This window comes from Dermacentor silvarum, chromosome 11 (genome assembly GCF_013339745.2).
Source record: "Dermacentor silvarum isolate Dsil-2018 chromosome 11, BIME_Dsil_1.4, whole genome shotgun sequence".
In the NCBI taxonomy this organism is placed as follows: domain Eukaryota; kingdom Metazoa; phylum Arthropoda; class Arachnida; order Ixodida; family Ixodidae; genus Dermacentor; species Dermacentor silvarum.
This window is the reverse complement of record NC_051164.1, coordinates 75522516-75544466: the sequence shown is the minus strand read 5'-3', so window position 1 is coordinate 75544466 and position 21951 is coordinate 75522516. Positions and strand designations below refer to the sequence as shown.

The window sequence follows — 21951 nt, the reverse complement described above, 5'->3', positions numbered from 1 at the left end:
GTCTGTCGGCGAAGCGTTTCAGCGCTGGATGACATGGAGTGATCACGTGATAGAGTCACTGGCCTCTCGAGCTTCGGCGCAGATTGTGCTCAAAAGTAGCCGGCTTCGTCTAGAATTTAATTTTGATCGTTCTAATTTCTCTATCTCTTTCCTAGGAACGTCATATGTATACGTACTATAGTATATACGATATGTGCGCAAAGTTCGAGCTCGCTATCAAAATGTCGAAATCTGCGGAAACGAATCAAATTTTTCTGTAGAAATTCTGTCACTGTAGACCTCGGGTGAGTAAATGGACAGATTTGTGAAGGACATATTAACTGTTGTTGCAGGAAGGCATATTAAAGAATATAAGAAATAATACAACTGATTGCGTAGCGCGTCCGCCCCGCCACAACTTGACCAAGAAGCTGCTCCACGTGTAATTATTGTTTGTCTGTTGCTGTTGTTTTTTTTTTTTTAATCTGCGCTCTCCGTCTATATATCGCCGTTCTGGTTCATTTCATAGATAGATAAATATAGTTACGAAGAAAAAGTCGCGTTTCCTTTGCGTTCTATGTACCGAACTTATTAGGTTAAAAGACGCGAGGTGTCGGTCAGTCGGTCAGCTGGCTGTCCTGCTTGTTGTTACGTCTGCCTGTTTATTGGTTCATAGATGGATTGGTTGATGCACTGATTCCCTCCCTTCCTCCCGCCCTCCCCTCTTTCCCTCTCTCTCTTTCTCTTTGATCAGCGAGTTGTCAAAACAGTTTATTTTGCATTCAACTGTAGCTGTGACATGGGCTAGAACGTGTGTTCGGTGATAAACGACGTTTGATCCTTGGCTGATTAAAGTCACCCTCTGTTGGGTCAAGAAAAAAAAACATACAATAAAATATGCCAGCACTAGCACTTTCCTTTTTTAGGAAAGTAGCGTGTGCGTCACAATAATGAGACCAACAAGTCAAACATTACAGGCCAATACATCGGTTCGCGACCACGAAGCTACTCCACGGCCGATCAAGAACGAACATCAAACGAACCAGGCTACGACCATTGCCGGCATGATGCATTCACCTATCATTCGGGGCGGGTTATTTGCATTCGCAAATATTTTGCTTTGTAAAACGCGCCCTGGCGGCAGTGATGGTCTTGCTTTATGCCAGACCACGTGGGTCCATATCGCAGAACGTAAACGTTCCTGTGTCCCCACTGATGGGGCACTTAATGAAGCGATTTCTCTTTCCGAGACCCGAGAGCTGTCGATTTGTGTTGAGCGGGGTAGCGATTGATAAATGGCCCTTGAGAATCATTTTCGGACGACGAGACGAGGGCGTACAGGCCGAATAGGTGCGCATCTATAAACAGCTGGAGCAGCGATCGATGAGCGCTGTGCGCCACTTGTCTATACGTTATGTGGCATCTCGAGAGCATTGGAAGCCCGTCAGAGCGCCGTGTACGTATACCTTACGCAAGTTTGACTTCGTTCGATCTATGACGAAATTGCAGGTTCCAGTGTGACACAGGAAGGTCAGAAAGGATAAAAGGTTGTACACTGAGCTTGTTGCCTAATCTACACAGTCCGCCAGGGTGCAACAACTTACTGTGGTTGACCACATTCGATATATGACGAAACAGAAACTTTGTGTGATGCAGGAAGGCCAGAGAGCATAACAGGCTGTATATTGAGATTGCTGCTTAACAGACACATAGCAAGGTTCAGCTAGTTATAAAATCTATCGAGATATCGGCTAGAACAATCCACTAGTCTCGTGACTAGAAGAAATCGCAGGTTATTACGACAAAAACGAATCAAAAGGCAGGAACTAGCTACAATGCTGAAGGAGCGTCGTCAAGCTTTGAAAAAAAGCGTGGTGTTTATTTTCAGTTTATTATCAGGTGCAAGAAACCGTCGGTGTGTTTTAGTCGAGCAAATTAGAACACTAATGGCTTCTGGTGCCTTATACGCCAAAGGCGTGAGCACACAGAATGTGATGATACAGTGAAGATGAATCAGCATAAACAACACCACGCGCCTCATGTAATTTTGTCTTTGCACATGTAAATATTTCCTATGATATGTTTACCGAGATATACAACTAAGTCCGAACCACAGATGTAGCCTTACATAACCTCACAGATATGCTGTAACTGCGTCCAACAAATGCGTGTGCATGTGCTGCGCTCAGAAAGAGTCCCTCACCTGCCGATATCTCAAACATTCCGAGTCTTCGATGGTGACCCATCTACTGCGAAACCACCCCCTTGTGTATCTAGAGGGCTTCTTCGCGAACAATGGCGTGTTTTTTTTTTTCAACTTCTTTCTCAGCTCGTTTCTTCCAGAGTTACAAACAACGGCTTCCCAGACACCACCAATGCCTCCTCGGGCTTTCACCGTTCGAACTTTTCCCCAAATCTTTCCGCAACTTTGACTTCATCGTGTACGCTGTAGAGTCCACGAGGATAACGCACCCGTTCAGTTCCCGAAACAAACGCTTTGAACGCAAAAGCTAAGATCCAGACCAGCCTCCCGCCTGGCCGACCGCTTTCTACAAAATTTACTTCGCAACTTTTCGTTCCCACGTTGTGTGGCCTGTCGGTGCCGGGCGGGGAACAACAGCGTGGGACCGCGGAACGACCGCTCACTAGCGCCGTTTCAAGAAGGGCAGTGGAATACATGCACAAAAATAATAGAACAAACGTAAGCGATACGGATATATATAAAAGGGATAAGGGGAGGGAAAAGGTATGGGAATCCACATTCCGGCACAGGAGACGCCTCGTCGAGCGGGTCTACTGCGCCCCACTAGCCTCAGAATTCCCCTGTCTCTTTGGCTGCCTTAGAGCCTCTCCGTCTATACTCCTGTCTGGTCATGCGAAACGCGGGGAGAAGGGGAAAGAAGGAAAGAAAAGAAGAGATGAACGTCCAGTGGCAGGTGCCCGGTCGGTGCCGGCCGGATTAGGGAGCGCCCACTCCCCAGGCCTCCATTTAATCCCTAACGCCCCTTCTCATCGCTGTTCCCTTCTTCCCGTGACATCCCCCCTCCCGCTCACACAGCGCTTCGCGTCGGTCTCGCCTTGCAGGCGACGACTGTCGCCACCCGACCCACACCCTCTCCCCATTCTAGCCTTTCCTATCCTTTCTTTCCCTTTTTTGTGTAGGGACGGGAGAAGGGGGGGGGGCGAACAGCTGATCGCTTGGACTAGACTCGGACAACTCTTCGGGGGAAAAGTAGAAATAAAAAAAGAAGCAGATAGATGCGGTCGAGAAAAGGAGAGACATAGCGTGGGGACGTCTTCCCGACTGCGCACGTTTGCCTTTGGAAAGGAACTGGGGGGAATTTGTGGAGCAGTCCTGGATCTTTTCTAAACGGTGAACGAACGCTCGCTCGGTGGTCAATCGGCTTTAGTCTTAAACTAGCCTTGTTTTTAACGGTGAGGTGCTTACTCCAGTTTGGGTCCGGCTTGTACATAATCTATTCTTCTGTGTCGTGCGGCAGAAGAGCGTTTCTTGTGAAGGAAACGCTCTTCGGCCGCTTTTAGGTATCATTGTCTGGGTAGCACATTTCGAGAGTGATAAGATCTGTTCGAAAGGCACTGCGATTGAGTTTGAAAGACGTGCCTCAGAATGTCTCAGATCACTGTTGGGGGTGTTCACTGTCGTTTATACTGCCGTGAGATAGTCCATGTAAGTGTAACTGTTACTACGTAATGTACGTGTCTATTTCTTCAGTCTATGTACACATATCAGTATAGGGCAATCAATCCACCAATTATCGTTTTTCTCCCTTCACTCAGCACTGCTTTTGACATAGTTTTTAGGGGTTTACGCACAGTAACTTTTTACACCAAACTGAATACGACTCAAGTAGTACCAAAAGCGAATCGAATTGAATATCGAATAATTTTCCAATAGTTTTCGAATAAAAGAATTGTATTCGCCATTAACTCGAGGTTCGCGTCTTACTATCCACGATGTTAGTATGTTGATCACCTTACATTGCAAGTTATGAAGCGTTGTTTATCAAAATAAGAAACGGAGCATTACGAACAAATTAGCAGTTTGTTCGCATTTCAAGGCTCGTTGGAAAGTGTGAATGATCGCATATTAGAATAGAAAATCTGGCTCCCTGAGCGACGGACCATGCCTCACTAAGGAAATTCTTCAGCTATGGCCTCTCGGTTGAAACTCGTCGCACATTTGCTGCAGTTTTACGTTTCATCGCGTACGCTTGACAATTCAATATTCGAGAACTATTCGAAACATGTTCGTAGTGACGTATAAAAATTAAATTATGGGGTTTTACGTGCCAAAGCCACGAAATGATTATTAGGCACTCCGTAGTGGTGACTGTGGAAAATTTCGAATACCTGGGGTTCTTTAACGTGCACGTAAATCTAATTACACGGGTGTTTTCGCATTACGCCCCCATCTAAATGCGGCCGCCGTGGCCGGGATTCGATCCCGCGACCTCGTGCTTGCCAGCCCAACACCATAGTCACTAAGCAACCATGGCGGGTGGTAGTGACGTATAATCGCTATTCGATTCCAAGATAGAATTTACAGGACATAGTTCAATTCATTATTCGAAAGTATCGAATATTCGTGTACCCCTAATCGCTTCAAGCAGGGGTAGTGCAGTGTTTCTACCACCGGTGTGTCCCATTAGAATGCGTAGCATTCGCATTGTGAAACACTGTGCGGGACAGGCAGTTCACTGATTTCTTCTCTATATTCCATATCAACCTTTGCCCTGTGCTTCACAAGATCAATATTTACAAACTCAGTTAATTTCGGTTTTTTAGAATTCACAATTCATAATCTTTTTCTTCCCAACTTTTTTTTTTTTTTGCACTTTACTGACGCTGAATGACGACGACTGGCTCGGGTGCACTCTTAGCAAAGTCCAAGACGAGCACTTGGTTCAAAGGAAGCGTGAGGTCAAAATTTGAGGCCTTGGCAGACCGGTGGTATTGCACCCACCAAACAGGCACGCGCGTTTGCAACATACAGTGAACGCACCGAGTAACTGCAGGAGACCCGCCTGCGTGATTATATCGTTTTCATTCTGTGCCCCAACAGTGTACAACACATCAAACACACAAAGAACATGTCGCGCAGTGCACAAACCTCTAGCAATCTAATGACTCTGGGTTGACAATAACGGTTGTCCGATGCTTAATGATAGTTAGTGATATATAGTGGCCACTCCATACATGTATCTTAAGCCACGGGCTTTGACTAAGGGGCAGATACAACCCGCGACCCTTGAGAATACGCTCTAATGACTATGCTATTACTGTTACAGGCGTGTAAGGCATACGTAAGCCATTCTACTCACCAACGGTACAGTATAGTTTTTCAGAAGGCTTATATATAGGGATACCAAGTACGGGGCGGCATCGAACACGTAACCACGTTTCCAAGTACGCCCGACGGTAGCACATAACGCGTCGCCTGCAGACAATTGACGACCAATGAATCCCGTAATTCGTTTCATAGTTCTTTTTTTAAGGGTAACGGCCGTGAGGCGACATTTCACCAGCCACAGCCAGTGACCATCGTGCGTGCCCTGTTGGTGCCCGTCAGCTTCAGAAAACGAGGAAAGTATCACGGAGTTCAACATAATTTAAAGAAAGTAAAGAATTGCTAAAGAGTCAGAAGTTCGGTTTGATGGTGATTCGCTGTTATTCCGTGTGTCCCAGCTAACTTTAGCCCAAGACGTTCAACGAAAAACAAAAAATTTCCAGCCTTCATTTCACCCTGTGAAAGTGGATGTACATCGCAGCTGGTGCGGACGTTATACAAGTACTACCATCCCAAACTGATAAAGAATCGCTATGCAGCACGGGCGGCAGGACGCGCTACGTCGTTGAAGACATCAGCGGTGCTTTTTATAGAAGTTTCAGGTATGTGACGCGCTGTAACTTAAAGATATAAGTCAAGATGGTCCGTCTATTTTTTCCCAAGAAGTCGCGCAAAGTATAGGTCTTCTTATAAATATACGTAACCCCGACGCTGGGATCGTTTATCTACTATAGGTATTATCGGTAGTACACGGATCTGTCTCATCATTGTGCTTGTGGTTAAAGACGTCACTGTTGCGTCGTTGTTGATCGTTATCTTTCCAAATTTCCAAGCAATCGTGGTTTTCGAAACGCAGCGAAGCAATAGGCCTCGCACACGTATAGGTGAGCATTGCGAATTGTTGCATTTATGTTACGCAATATATCGTTGAAAGCAAAAATAAAAGGGGGGGGGGGTAAAAATATTTGCATAGTGGCAAGGCCGTTGGAAGCTAAAAGGACGCGCTTTATGCATATATATATATATATATATATATATATATATATATATATATATATATATAATTTATATATATATATATATATATATATATATATATATATATATATATATATGCATGTGTGTGCGTGTGCGCGCGCGCGTGTGCGTGCGTGCGAATTGAATTCTGGAGTTTCACATGCCAATACCACGATTTGGTTTGGGGCATCGGCTGGGATTCGATCCCGCGACCTCGTGCTCAGCAAGCGCAACAACATGGCCGCTAAAGCCACCACGGCGGGTCGTGTGTGTGAAAAACTCTATACGGAACAAAGTACGGCAACTCCCGTTACGCGTTCCCGCGACGACGCTAATTGCGTCGAGAAGGATCGCGTGCGATCGGCCCTCTAGTCACGCTTACGGCGCTTCACCTCTCGAGGAGATGAGTGCTGCGCCCGGGCTTGTCAGGGCCGCGCCCTCCCACGAGCAAGCATCGAATGACGAGAAGAGTGAACTGAAGGTCTCTCAGGCGCACCCGATCAGCCTCTCCCGAAGGTTCGCGGAAACGCGACCGAGTAAGGATCGCTGTCGTTAGCACAGTGTCGACTATAGTCTTGAAAGGGACCGGGAAATGTAGGGTGCCCTATAAGTGATTTTACTGCGTAATCAGCGAAGGAGCGCGCGTACATAATATACCAGTGTTTGAACGCACATTTATACGTTATTATAGTGAAAAATAATACACAAATTAGTATTCTCTTTCTGCCGTATACCCAGTCCCCTGCAGTTGCAATAGCGAGCGAGGCAGCCGGTGTCCTCCACAAAAGATGCCAACCCTTTCATGTATATTTATTATGTCCTCTCTCTGTCTCTCTCTGTTTGTTTCATAGAAACCTAGTACACGCTTTTTGTCTATTTTTTGCATGGCTTGGACAGTTGAAGAGTGTGAATAATTGCGCACGACTATAAAATAATATATATTTCGATCACTTAGTGCCGCTAAAAACATACTCCTTGAAAGTCGACGGGCTGTGTAACATTTTCCTCGCGTTCCTCGTTGGCTTGTCTTACCGCGCAATTACCAAAATTTATAGATGGTTTCATGCTCGCGATAACAGCAGCGAGCACGCCACCCCCAAGAAACTTCCGGTCACGTGCCTTATCAGTTTTATGCGTTAAAACGCATGGTTGCTTCTTTGCCAGTTACACTGAGCAGCTGCGTCAGTGGGCAAAACCGGAAGCCGTGCAGGGCCTATGTTTGTAATCAGTGAAACGGTCTATAGAAGGCACCAAGCGGTCTAAACGGAATCGCTTTATGAATGAGCGAGCGAATGAATGAATGAATGAATGAATGAATGAATGAATGAATGAATGAATGAATGAATGAATGAATGAATGAATCCTACCGACACGTTTTCTATACAGTCTAATCACTCCGAATGTCCTCTACGCAATTCCTATAGAAATTACGCGGACTTTACGCGGAATCCGATATTCATTCCGGAATGTAAGAACAATTCGGAGAGAATGCGAAAATAATGTACGGAATAATCGTAGCGCGTACGAAACCCTTTCAGTCAGCACTGATTGAATGAGTCCAGCAAAAAAATACCACCGCTTTAGTAGTCCAACATCGGAAACGCTGCCACACTCTTACATCACGTGAGCCAGAATCTCGGGAACAACTGCGGCAGCTGCTGACTCATTCTGTGAAAGTCAAGAAAGCGTGACGCGCGCAGAGCAGCCGCTCCGCCCAATTTCAGGCTCCGGCGTAGCTCGCGTTCTTTTTTTTTTTTTTTTTTTTTTTTTCTATCGCAACCTCATCGTTCTCCGCTCTCTTCCTCACATCGTTCCTTTCAGCGCGCCTGGCGACGGGAAACAACTGACCGCTTCCCTCTCTCCCTTTCGGTCCTGCGTCCGGCCAGCGTTGGGCACGTCGCAACAGCTAACGGCATTTGGTGCTTTATACGCACGCTCAGACGCCGTCAGCTGCGGACTCGCCGTGGGTAAGGGCCGACAATCAGATTACGTGCCGCAGGGCATTGCACGCGAGCTGGAGCTAGCAGACAGTGGCGAACAGCAACTATCAAAAAGGGTGAGCCGATGCTTCCGCAAGAAACGAAGTCCGGTAGCTTTCGCCGTACCACAGTCTTTAAAGGAACAACTTTCCGCCCTTCGCACCCGTTTGCTAACAGCGTAAGCTTAAAGTGAACGAACAGTGTAAATAGAAGGCACTTGAGGTGTGATGCAAAACGTGTATGATAAAGAGAAGGAAGTTCTGATAATTTTACTTGGAAGCGGAACGAGAACTTCGTCGAGTTGAATCCTGTTTGGAACTTCACTCCGAATATATCTTTGTACAGTTTATACTAGCAAAAAAACTGTTTGTTATGCCGCTAAATACTAATTTGTCTTGAGTTTTGTTTTGTTGACGTCCCTCAGTTGTGGTAAATCATACGCCGTACGTTAGTTGCTTATCTTAATTAGACTGAAATCTGGAGTTTTACGGGCCAAAACCACGATTTGATTATGAAGCACGCCACAGTGGAGGACTGCGGATTAATTTTGACCACCCGGGGATCTTTAACGTTCTACCCAAAGCACGGGACAAGCGGGCGTCTTTGTATTTCGCCCCCATCGAAATGCGGCCGTCGCGGCCGGGATTCGATCCCGGACCTCGTGCTTAGTAGCGCCGCACCATAGCCGCTAAGCCACCGCTGCTGGTTTTCACTTGTGGTATTTTGCGATATTGTAATTAGCATAACAGTAACAGTTATGTATCGTGGACTGGACACTAGCCGTACTGGTTGCAGCGCCCAAACATATTTCTGGCGTTAACGTGCATGTTATGGCAATAATTAAAGGAAACGAGAGAAGAGGAAGAAATTAAAATCCTGGCCTGTAGTAGATTGATGCGGCAAAGTCCACTCTACCATAAGGCAAAGGAAGAAAAATACAGGCGAGTACAACCTAATGTTGGAATATAAATGACGCAAAACTTGCCAGAGATAGCGAAGTAACAGCAGTGTATATACAGCAGATGACACAAGCACGGCCTCCGTAGCCTGTGGCAGTTAGCTGTCTGCGTCACGAAGGTCAACTCGGTGTACGATGTTTGTCCACGGGAATAACGCTGATGAGATATGCGTGCACACAGAAGCACAACACATATCTAAATACATTCATAGCTTCACACCCCTTGCGCCACACTGACACGTCCATTCCGGGAGATTGGCGGGCACATAGCCAGTGTGACGTACCCGCAGTGACCGAAGTTGTCTACATATATATATATATATATATATATATATATATATATATATATATATATATATATATCTGGCGAGGAAAAGACGACAAACGCAAAGCCTCGGGGAAGAGGCAAGGAGAGCTTCGCTTTAAAAAGCCGACATGCTGGGCGGTCAGAATAGAAGTATAAGCGTGTATGTATACATCGCGCCAACGCGGAGGCATCTGAGGTCCAAGGCAACGCGTAATCGGCCTACAATCCTCAAAACAGGCACGGCGAAAAACTCCACTCGCACAAGCTTTGTCGGAGAGCGAGATATTACTCTTACAACAAATTTTCGAAAGTTTTGGGCAAGAAAATAACATCGAATGCATCGCGTAACGAATAACAAGCGCAAGTCGGTCGATGCGCGCCTCTGCTGTGTAGGTGCCCGTGTAGGTTACCTCACCGAAGCAAATATGCGGTTCTACATCTCGTGAAGATGCATCTTCTCCGTGAATTATAGGAGCGCGACGCTGTATCTCTACGTCGCGCTTTTACCTATAACGAAAGCAATGAGAGAGTTATAACCGGGCCACGTCTTCGTGCCAGCAGTGCGGCAGTGCGCTAATCGTCTGCTTTGTACATACTCCGTTCGGCCGGACGGGAAAGATTGCTGTACGACTTGATACGCTTTGCTTGACGGCATTGCGGGCATGGCTGAATCTCTCTGATGTCGCGGTCCGCTCCTGTGTCCAGCCGTTAAGCATACGCCTGAATTTGCAACGCTCGTGGAGCGAATAGAGGTCGTCGGTATAGGGTTCAGAAATGCATTTTATCATTTTAGCCTAGAAGACGCCGTCTTCAAAGGGTCGTCCGTAGTGTTCACAGGACGCGAAGCGCGTAACTATTGGCTAATCTCTCCAGTCGCCATTATATTTTTTTTTTGCTCATTCTCTCCCTAATGTTTTTTTTTTTTAATTTTATCAAAGGAAGAACACACGATAAGAAACTGAGTCAAGTCAACCAACCCAGGGGCACGTCATGACAGCCGGCCGTACTTCCAACAAAATTTACTAACGCGTTTTGGTTTTGCGGGGTTGGGCTTTTGTCGCCCTTGCCTCTGAATGAATGTTGGCAATCTGATTACTCAGCGAGGTTTAAAAGTACCGAAGCAACTGCCATGTAGTCAACGGCAAACGTCATAACGAGAGGGCACGGATTAGTTTTCCAACTCCGGGGAGTTCTTCAACCTGCGCCTGAGTAAACCTGAAACTACCTCTAAAAAAACAATATTTCGTTCCTTCCACATCTAAATGCGGTTGCTGCGGCCAAATCCTCGTGGTCCTTCTCCCGCACTCGACGATTCCGCGTAATTTCCTTGGGAATAGCATGGCGGGCATACGGAATGATTGGACTGTATGCAGAATGTGTCGGTAGGATTCATTCGTTCATTCACGAGAAAGGCACGTGACTTCCCTAGGTCAAAGGGAACGCTGTGAACATAACATCAGTCAGTGCTATGCGTCACGTATTCATCCTCCATTCGCGTTTAATCCGCCTCCAAAAAAACTTCAAAGCGCAGTTGAAACGAGGGGAAGAAATTAGCTTGGCGCGCATGGCGAGCAAAACAATAGACCTAGGCGCGCTGTCGAGAGTTGTGGGTCAACTGCGCCCAGCGGCGTTTTACATTAACAGTGACCTTTTTCGAACTGACGCGCCTCCGGCCGCGTTAGACAGAACTCGCGTGTGCACACGCAGACATTGGCAAACGGGTCAACGACCAAGTCTCATCGAAAAGAACAGTATTTGCTGTGCATGTCCCACCGAGACAAAAAATAAAAATAACAACATAAAACGTACACAAACACGCACGACGAACTCCGCCCCTCTTCGAGAGTGTCTGGATTCGCTTTTTCGCTTCGCTCTTTCTTTTCTCACGTAGCAGCGAGCTGCGGGCGGCTGACCGCCAAGCGGTGCGCTAGCCGCGTAGAAGCACGTTGTATCTCAACGCGAGCGAGAGCACGGTTTAAAGGGAAAATGACGACAGAAACGATAAGCAAAACACAAACGGCGGGAGCGTTCAAACATGACAAAAAGAAGAAAGAAAGAAACAACGTAAAAAAACGGGTGACGGAGAGGGCTCCAGAAGGGTTTCCCTGGGAGAGAGAGAAAGAGAGAGAGTCGAGCGTCACTACTATTACCTCTCCCCCCCCCTTTGGCTTTCCCCCCATTGGCGACCAGCCAACACGTAAGCCCCCACAAGGGGTGTGCCTCCCCGCCGCCGACACGGACGACGGCACCTCGATGCCAGCTGCGTCCGCCGGGCGCACCAACGTGGGACACCTGGCGCGTACGGGAAAAAAAAAAAGGACTGCGTAAGAAGGGAATGGGGAGGGGGGAGTCAGGGCGAGCGTCGGGTTGTGCGGAGTTGCGTACCAACGCGTGCGTGCGTGGCCGCCCGCTCGAACGCACAATCGGCAGCGCGGCGGCGAAGCTTTGCGCGCCGCGTCTAAACTCGACGAAAAGGAGGCGTCGTCACCCTCCGCTGAGTCCGAGTAGTGTGTCAACGCGCGTGGAGTAGGCGGGTGTTATACCGCCGCGCTTGCGGGGTCAGTTTGCAGGCCGGCAGGTATGACCCTGAACGGTTTGGCCGTTCTGTATAACCACGGCGATTGAGTGTTTGTTTAGGCGCCACGCGTTATACGTGACGCATAAACGCCAAGCGGGTGTGAAAAATGCGGGGGCCCTATCTTGTAAGGATTCGGTTCAGTCGATCACGCTGGCGGCTGTCGAGCCCGTGGAAAGTCGACCTAAAGTTTCGGCGTAAGAGAGAAGCGACGATGACCGTTTTTCCAGGCAGAGAAATCACTACGAGTTTCTAAGAATCACTGCAAAACTTGTTTGGTAACGCCATGGTTGCTAAGCCTCCGCGGCGGGTAGTTAAGTGCAGAGAAGCGCGCCGAGCTATCGCTTGAAGAACGGAGGGGAGGGCCTTTGGGGCACAGTAAGCGTCAAACGCACAGAACGGAACCGTAAAATCCTAGTGAATGCAAAAACTAGGTTCAAGTTAATCGTGCGGTAGATTTTAACTGCATCGTGCGATACGCCAATCGTAGTTGAGAATACCACAGAGCACATTTCGTCATCTGTATGCGATACCATTCCATTTTTCTTGTTGTGACGTTAGAATTTTCCTTGTGTTTGTTTTCCTTGTGTTGTGTTCCTTGTGTAGTTTGGTATTCTTGAGTTGTTTTTTGTAGCTGTTTGCTTCTTGGTCGTTGTCCTATTGTTTTGTGTCTTTAATTAAGGTTGGATTTGGCGGTGACTGTTTATTTAGAAGACACTCTTTACGCGAATATTAGACGGACATTCGTTTCAACTGAGGCATGTAGTGCAGTGATAATTTAACCTTTTGGCTATGTTTGACACTGCTGGGAACAAATGTGTGCTAATCATATTTGCAAAACAAGTTCGTAGGCATGGTAAAGTACAGTATGCATGCGTACGCGTCTAGTTACATTGTATTCCTCCTGAACTTCTTGAAGGCAAGTGAGCCATGCATACCAGCGCTTTTGCCTATACGTGAATGAACATTCATTATCTGCGCGTGTATGCACACTAACTATCCTCCTTCCTTCTTGACTTGTTTTCTCATTTCCCCTTGCCTATGTGTAGGGTAGCCAACCAGGCGCGCTCTCTCTCTCTCTCTCCCTGAAAACTAAAATCCATGGCTTGATCTGCGAGCCATCTTACGTCCGTAGGGCTGATCAAAACAGGAACATCCGCGTCATCGAAGTGTCGCAAGACACAGGAACCTCCTACGGATGTGAACAGATATTACCAAGGGGTTACATAGACACATTTTATCGATTCACTTTGAATAATGTCAACGATGAAAGCTCTCCGCGCTGAGTGTTCTCAGAAAATGTGACGTAGAAAGCTTTTAGGGATGCAGCTTTATGCACACATTGTTATTAAACAGCCCAAAAAACGGTTGGGTCCAAGGAACGTCTCGCTCGTAATGGTCAAAGCTGCTAAGCTTTGCAGAACTTCGCCGTGTTGTCAGTCGCGCGAAAAGCGCATTTAGTGACTTGAAATCTCAAGATGTATCAGAATATCAGAAGGTAATGCGGCTATCTCCGTAGCTTATATAGATACACTGGCCACGTCCGTGTACGCCGTTATAACCCGATACCTATCGAGGTTTCGGATGCACAAAGTCCGTCCGCGGAACGTGCGTCGCCGCACAGTCAAATATACGTATATATGTATATATACAACTGAACAAAATCATCCTATAGGTCCTTGCTGGCGCGATAAAAGGTTATTTGCAAAAAGCTATTCCATGTCTGACGAAGATTAAAAAATACTGCGAGCGAACATTCCTTCTGCGGCAGAGCGTATAGATGTAAACATGAGCGTTTGCTTATCACATTGTCGTTATTCGTAATTCCCTCGGCTTTTTCTCCTCGTTAATCACGTCTAAAGGTGCGCGGCAACGTGTCGGTGCAATGGTGTGACATCTGTGTTATCTTGCATATTATCGGCCCCACATTTCTGATTGCACTACAGCGACGCGGTGAGAGCCAATCTCAATTCAACATTTTTCACGCATCGTCTTCCTCGCGAAGATTTCTTGTTTTCTTTGCCCTGTAACAATAACGGGCTTCGTGTGCAGAGCACGCTAACTTCACTTGGCACGTAATCACGCTTATCGATACAGAGAACCGCTTATCAGGCTTATCGAATCACGCTTAGTCTACAGAGAACCAGTCTCAAGTTCAAGAGCACTGTGGGTTCGACTCCCAGCCCCGCCAGTCGTAGTGAGTTTCCTTTGTCTTGCTTCATCAACCGAGGTGAAGGCTCTGTGACGTGACTCCTTCTTTAGGACATGCATTCTGTTTAACCCCGACTGTCAGCGTTTCGCGCTTCAAGAAAAAGCACTATTAGCGCACGCTCGCATGCTTAGAGTAGCCGTGCAACGTTACTTACGAACAATGTTGGTTAATGAGTCTACGGTTGGTTAATTGGACGAGTACTTGGTCAATAATATTCACCACCGCAATCATCAAAGCGTATACTTTATAGTCGGCTGCAGCGCATAGTTAAATGCAGTATTTCTACAGTTACGCATACCCTGTGCATCTACAACCGCGAGCCAGTACCGATGAATCACCCCATTTCAGCACTTCATCTAATCCCCAGAAGCCATCGACATATCCCCCCCCCCCCCCCTCTACCCCGCATCGGTAATTTTTCAAATCTCCTTCGCTTGGCTTGTAACTGACCAGAAGTGGTTTAGCCCGTTTAGCCTTGCAGAGCTAATGCTAGCACGTGTTCTGCCAGCGACACTTCCATCAACCATTCGCATTTCGATTTACTAGACTGGCTGCGCCATTGTCGAGTACTACTTCAGTTAGAAACTCTACACTGAATGTAATCTTGATTCTAGTAGCTGAAATAGGTGAAGCCAAGGGCACACGGTGAATGAGAAAGGTGCGCACTTAAGTTTGCCCCCACCGGAGTGGAGCTTTCACGGCGGGGATTTCCACTCGCGAACTCACGTTATAGGCTATATACAGCAGGAAGCCACAGCTGCTATGCTATACCGCGGCAGGCGTACGTCTGAGTAAGGCGCAGAGCCACAGCACGTAGCATGCTACCGCCCTACCGTTGCTGCTACAATTCTAGACATCTGCCAGATTTTGCATCCGCTGAAGAAGCCCCGCCAGCTCAACGCTCGGCGCTGTGTGCCTAAAGTATCATCCAAAGCTGCCGCGATGACCGAAGCCGTATATATAGCGGCAACGGTAGAGCCGGCAGAGGTGAGCTAAAACCCTCTAATATTTCGGTTTGCAATACAGATCGACCGCGCATTTGCTTCGTTGAAATCGTTGATAAAATGAAGCTTAATTAATTAAATTATGGGGTTTTACGTGCCAGAACGACGATCTGGTTATGAGGCACGCCGTAGTGGGGGGACTCCGGAAATTTGAACCACCTGGGGTTCTTTAACGTGCACCTAAATCTAAGTACACGGATGTTTTCGCATTTCGCCCCCATCGAAATGCGGCCACCGTGGCCGATAAAAGGAAACGCCAGTGCGCTCTTGTATTCGGAAATGGGCGTACGCACCAATTCCTCATTCAACACCGCCAGGCTAAGAACTAAGATAAGCTTAAACTGCTTTGTATCGATAGGTAACACGAAGCCGAGAGTCTGAATTATTGAAAGTACACTACCACGAATTTACAGAGTTTCGGTGAAATAAACCTGCGGTTCCGGTACTCATGTTGCAGTATAGGGCAACTTCTTTGTGCAAGGCCACCGTCACTCATACTACTTCAATGATTTTATTTTTCTTATTGTCTCAGGAACGCACAGCGGAACATAGAAGCCTCTCACCGCTTTTTTTTTAATAAAAAACAACGTCAGTACTTTGTTCGCGACTGCAGTAACACGAGATTTAGCTACATCACCTGAATATGGTCTGTGTAAGACGCGTTACACCAGTGCATTCTTCCATGGCTTAGATCGGCAAACGCTTATCCGCAAGACCTACGTGAGGGCGTGTTTCTTGCCGGCTTGGCACGCCGAAGCTTTTCGGTCTGCTCAGCAACACTGAGTGAACCTCGCATACATTTGATTAACAATGCGGAAATCGTGTAAGCTGATTTGATATAGTCGGCGATACGATCATTGTAGTAAGGGTTAAATCGAACATGTGTCACTCCATTACTCTCCGAGATAACAGCGCCTAAATAGCGGAACTACCTGCTACCAAGGTAACGACGACGAGGTTGGCCGAGTATTCTTTACAGTCGACATAAATTCTGCAGTGAACCGCGGTACTTTTTACTCTACACCGTCGTCGCAACTGAAATGGGTTAGGTCGCTGTTATGTTAGTTATGTTATACGCGGCGCCGATTTGATTCAAATCATTTGCAGGATCTAAACGATCAAAGCATTGCACAAGGTGGAGGAAACCTGTAGATTAGTGCATGGCGGATATCAGTCGACGGCGATAAAGAACACTGCGACGTGCGACTTGACAAGCAAAGATGCCGACAATACACGTAGAGTGGTAGTTCGCGCCTCTAAGATCGCGGACACTTGTCATTCTTGCCAAAAGATATGTTGGTAACGGAATACTAAATTAGACAGCCCCGAAATGTTGCAAGAAAAGGAGTCGGACACAACGGCAACGCATGGATACTGAAAACAAGCCGAGCTCTCGACTAATCCGCATTAGCGCTTGTGCCACGCCCGCCCGCTTTCTGGGGTGTTGTGGGCACGCCCTGCCCAAAACATCCATCTCGCCGCTGAATGTCGTCTGCGCGATGCTCGGCACTAATTTGATGTCTTGCTTGTAGCGCTTAGTGCTGTAGACGCCGGAGGATAGGTGACACAAATTGTCGGAACACAAATCTGACATTCGTTTCCAGAAATTGCTTGCAGTGAGTGAAGGCTTGCTTTTGCGCGCGCGTTCGACGATGTGATTGCAATCGTGATACACGCAAATGACTCCGGCGCAACGGATTTTCGCGGCAACGCTCTGCAAATCACCAAGGAGGAATTAGCGAATGACTGCCTTTATAACCAACGTGTCGATACCAAAACCAACTCGATGCAGCCGTCTTTTAAAGTTTCTGTCAACGCTGGTCGTTTCGATCGTGCCGTTTGACTAAAGTTGCTATGACGCCCGGGGCCAGCTCCCCGTGCACTTACGCTACCTTGAGATTAAAAGCCGTTACACAGTTCAAAATAAAGTTGTATGACGATACCTCCATGCCGTAAAATATCGTTTCTTGATGCATACGGTTTTTGGAGACCCGAGTGTGTTGACACCCTTTCTCGTGAGGAAGTGATATCTCGTACAAAACTAAACAAAAACGATCCGTGGCACAAATCGGCTGATGGATACCAGCTGCTGCGATTTACTCAATGCTGTGCCTCCAAAAGACCATGCATAATGAAACCTTCTTCCCTTTACTCTTTTAGTAAAAGCACCGATTTCAACTCAGCCAGTGCAGAATGTGGTAACCCCGACACCCACTGTACAATATCTGCAAGAACTGCGCTCTTCCAGTGAAGTTTACCCCACCGATCGGAAGCTATGCACGAAATACGCGAGCGACCACTCAACCCACCCTGGTTGGCAAGTTGGCTCACCGAGCTCAGAGTGGGACCAAACAACAGCCGAAACGCAAAACTGTAAAGGTAAGCGTTGTTTCGCGCCCAAGAAGAAACCACATCGTTTTGTTACTTCCCAAAATCTATACCTTTACTTACGTTAAAATCCGCTCATTTGATACTTAGTGTTCCATTCGCGGACGGTGCATGCGCATGCCCGTGCGTCTTTACGAAGCAAGTGCCTGCCTGTTTCGAACAAAAGCTGTCATCCTCCGGCTTTCTCGCGTAATCTGTCTCCAAGCACAAAAATCCTCTCGTACACCACTATACTTCCTGCGTGAATTCGCGTGTTACAGTGTGGCGTGTCGCTGTGACATGCGAAGCAAGGGCCTCGGCTTCGTACACAGCATCCAAAGCAATGCGAAGCTCTTGGTTCATACAAGAGACGATGCGCCACAAAGGGACGTTTGGTCTCGAGGCTACAAATGTTATACTTTTCTCTCTCTCTCTCTCTCTCTCTCTTTCTCAATATTTACGCTACCATCGCAGCGCACCAAATTAAAAGGCTACGTTCGTGGTATTACTCTAAATTTCGCCGCCACCCATAGAGAAAAAGCAAGGATGGTACTTCCGCGGCGAAAAAAACTCGCGATCCTCATTCTAAGAACCCACCTTTCTTCTCCGGCCGCATACCAGTAACCCCTTTATTTATTTTTTAACGCTTCTGACGCCCGCAGCTGTTGTCGTGTTCGCCTAGCCGACGCCGTCGCGACGTGCATCCTACGAGCCCGCTCGCTCGTTCACTCGAGGGACCGAATAAAGAGAAAATGAAGACCTCGGGCTCTCGTCGCCGGCGTTGGAGGGAGCTCCCGCTTCTGAGTCACGGGAAAAAAAAAAGGAGGGTGTTATACGCCTGCTAGCTCGCTCGCTGGCGCCCCAGTTTAGCGCTGGCCTCGGCCGTTGCAGCGCGGCGGTAACGCCGGCGCAGGGCATTCCCTGGAAAGCGGGTTTCGCCGCAGCACAGCGCCTCTGCCTCGCGTCGCCGCGCCAGCGGCCGAAGGCAGGAAGGAAGGAAGACGGATGCGCGCCGGCAGGAGTAGGGGTGGAAAAAAAAGGGACGCAGGGGGAAAAAATGCGCGCGCGCTCTCCCGGCGGCGATTTCGCGCGCTTTCTCGCTGGAAGCGCCCCGCGTCGTCTCTTCTTTTTTGCTTCTCCTGGCGTAAACGCGGGAAAAAAAGACACGTGGTGCTCGCGAGAGCGCGCGCGTTTCAAGTGGGAGCGGCAGCGCCTGCCAGAGACTCCGTCGTTCCGGCGCGGGAAATACGAAAAGAGAAACCGCGCGCTTCGAAGCTCGCTCGTTGTCGGATACGTCGGCGGCGCCTGCTGCGCGCGGCGAAGTGTGTTATTCCTGTAAACGGCGCGTGTGTCGTGAGTTTGCAGTTGTCGCGCGAACGGTGAGCCGATGTCAAGCGTTATACTATAACGCACGTGTACTGCCGCAAATGTTTACGTTTCGCATGAAACATCGATGTCGAAACAACCGCGCGACGAACATGGGAAGACTAACAGCGAGCTCGCGTACGCATATTACCAAACGGACGGTACAAGCAAGTGTCGCCTTGAAGTCTCACTCGTAAACAACAACGAGGACGAATGTTCGCCCTCTACATACCTGACTCTGACACTAAGTTCATTCACCTCGGAACAAGAACGAATCAGATCCATGCTCTATCTGCCCACGTGTCCATCAGCACCAGAGGAAACACGCGAACCCGGGTCGCGAAGTGCCAAGTGGCACGTCAGCACAACGTTGACCGGTTGGTTTCCGTTGTGGGTGGGCGGGTTGAGCAAAAAAGGGGGAAAAGAAATAATAAGTCCAGAAAGGAACAGGAATCATCGACTAGTTCGACCCGAAGGGGAGGACGCACCACACACGCGGAGGGGAGGTCACGCCCGCACGTGCAAATCAATGATGGATTGATTCCCGCCTGGTGCGGTGAGGCTTCCGCCCTCGACCAGCTCAGTCCACGTGCTCTCTCGGCTCCGCGTGGTACGACCAGCTCTCCGTAGTGCGCGAGAAGTCGGGAAGACGGCGTGACACTTCCGTCAGCGAACTAGAGCAACCGCCGTCATTCTAATTTAACCTGCAGCATGGAATGCGAAGCTGCAATCATTCGCCACGGACGGTCGCAGCGACGAGGTACGAAGTGAACCATGGCTCTAGTCTACCGACGCAACGTCGCTCAAAACACGTGCGCGTTCTCACTGGTTCCCAGTCGCCACCACATCGCGCAAGGTGAACGCGCGCACCGAGCTGCCGCCACTGCGACTCACCTGCGAGCCTGAGCGCCGACATCCTCTGGAACTCCGGTTCCTCGAGCCACTTGTACATGCGGCGGAAGGTCTCCCTGCCCGACTTGAGCTTGCTCCAGGGCTTCGGGTTGCGCAGCAAGTCCGACAGAGTCCCCTGCGAGCGGCACAACACACGCTGCGCGAAGATGGCCTGCGGAATGCTGTAGCGCTTCAGTTCGGCGCTGATGCGCTGCGCCAGTTCCTTGGTGTTGATCTCCTCCGCTTCGTCGGCGGGGCTGGACGCACCGCCGGCGCTCACTTGGGCCGCGTGTTGCTGCTGCTGTTGTTGTTGCTGCTGTTGCTGCTGCTGTTGCTGTTGCGGGTGGATGACCTGCTGAGTGACCACCGCGGCAGGGTGGATCGCCTTGGTCGGACTGAGCACCAGGCTCGACGACACCACGGACGCCCTGGCTCCGCACACGACCACCTGCCCCAGCGCGTTGCTGCTCACCACTGGCAGCAGTACCCGTGCCGGTTTCTGTTCAGGTTGCGGCGCGGGCGGCGGCTGCGGCGGTTGCGGCGGTGTGGCAGGTGCCGCGAGGTGCGCCTGGGGAGGCGTGTGCGGCGACAGGCCGTTCAGGGCCGGTAGCATGGGCGAGTGCAGGCTCGTCGGCGACTGGGGCGATCCGAGCCGTGTCAGCTCTCTCTGTGGCGCCGAGGATCCTCCGTAGGATGCCGCTGCTGCCGCTTCGTATCCGTTCAGTCCCTTGTCGACGCTCAGGCCGTTCTGCGAGTAAGGAGGCGGCGACGGCAGAGCGGAGCCGGCGCCCAGCATGGGCGCTGTGCCGTGCGGCGGGCTCATGTTCATCGCGCCGGACATGGTGGCACCGAGTTTGTCGTATTGCGAATAGCCTCCCATGCCCATGGCGAGTGGCGCGAAGCCACCGTTGGCCCCCGGGTGGTGTTGGTGGTGGTGGCCGTAGTGGGAGAACTTGTCCGACATGGTCGAGATCGGAGGCAGCGGCTGCAGCGGCGTCAGCGTCGCGTAACTGCTGCTCGAGAAACCGCCGGGCGACATGCGACCCGGGTAGGAACCCGGGTCGAGCCCGCGGAACTCGGAAGCGTCGATCATGCCCGTCGACGAGGCGGGACTCACGGGGTCGTCGAGGTCGTCTTCGTCGGCGCCGACTTCGCCGCACGGCGAGTCGTCGCGCACCGAGAGGTCGGCCGCCTGCAGCAGCTCGGGCGACTGCTCGGAGCCGGCGTCGAGCGGCGAGCGCACTGCATGCCGCTCCGAGTCCTCCTCGCCCTCTTCTATGTCGTCATCCTCCTCCTCGGCGACCACCACGGCCGCCGCTTCTTGGGGGCTGACGGGGGACGCCGCCACCACCACGGCCGCCGAGGGAGAGGGGGGCGCCACCGCCTCTTCGCCACGAACCGCCTCCTCCGCACCCTCCTCCTCATCGGCCCCAGCAGCCGCGGCTGCCGCCTCCTCCGGCGACAGGCAACCGCCGCTGTTTTCGTCCATGCTCTTCGCCTCTCGCGGTGGGCCCGGGCCCGCTGCCAATCAGACCGCCATCGACGCCGCTGGTAGCTCACTCACTTCGCGTCCCTCCCACGGTGCTGCCGGTCGCCGCTGGAAGCCCGGGATACAGCGATTCCGGGACGTCTCACTCGTGTCCTCGAGCGACGGGTGGCCTGAGCACCGGCGCCATCTTGCCTCTGTGTTCCGCCGCGACGCCGAGCGCAGCGCCGCGGCGCAGCGCTCCCCGTTTGCGCATGCGCCGCCGGGGTGCAACCCGTGCGGTGCTGCCACTGCTGGCATCGCCACCCTTGAACGCAGGCAGGCGCGAGTCCCCCGACCGCCGCCGCCACGGTACGTGTCCGTCCAAACATCGCGCGCTGTGATGGGGATCCCCCGGAACGCCGCCGCTGTGTTTACGCGCGACACGCGGTCTTCCGAAACCACGCGGTCGCCGATCCCTCCTACTCTTCGAACGGCCATCGATCTCCTAATTATGAGCGCCC

The 21951-nt window shown here is 50.0% G+C and overlaps 1 protein-coding gene across 2 annotated transcripts in view; it reads right to left on the bottom strand.

Moving 5' to 3' along the window:
• The window catches only part of LOC119432998 (homeobox protein onecut), a 161321-nt gene extending 139712 nt beyond the window's left edge, over positions 1–21609 (bottom strand). For both annotated transcript variants that reach the window (XM_037700148.2, XM_049658477.1), the window contains exon 1: positions 19966–21609. In XM_037700148.2, the coding sequence (XP_037556076.1) occupies positions 19966–21451 (1486 nt within the window). In that variant the 5' untranslated portion in view covers positions 21452–21609. The remainder of the gene's footprint in view (positions 1–19965) is intronic.
• Positions 21610–21951: the final 342 nt, after the last annotated feature.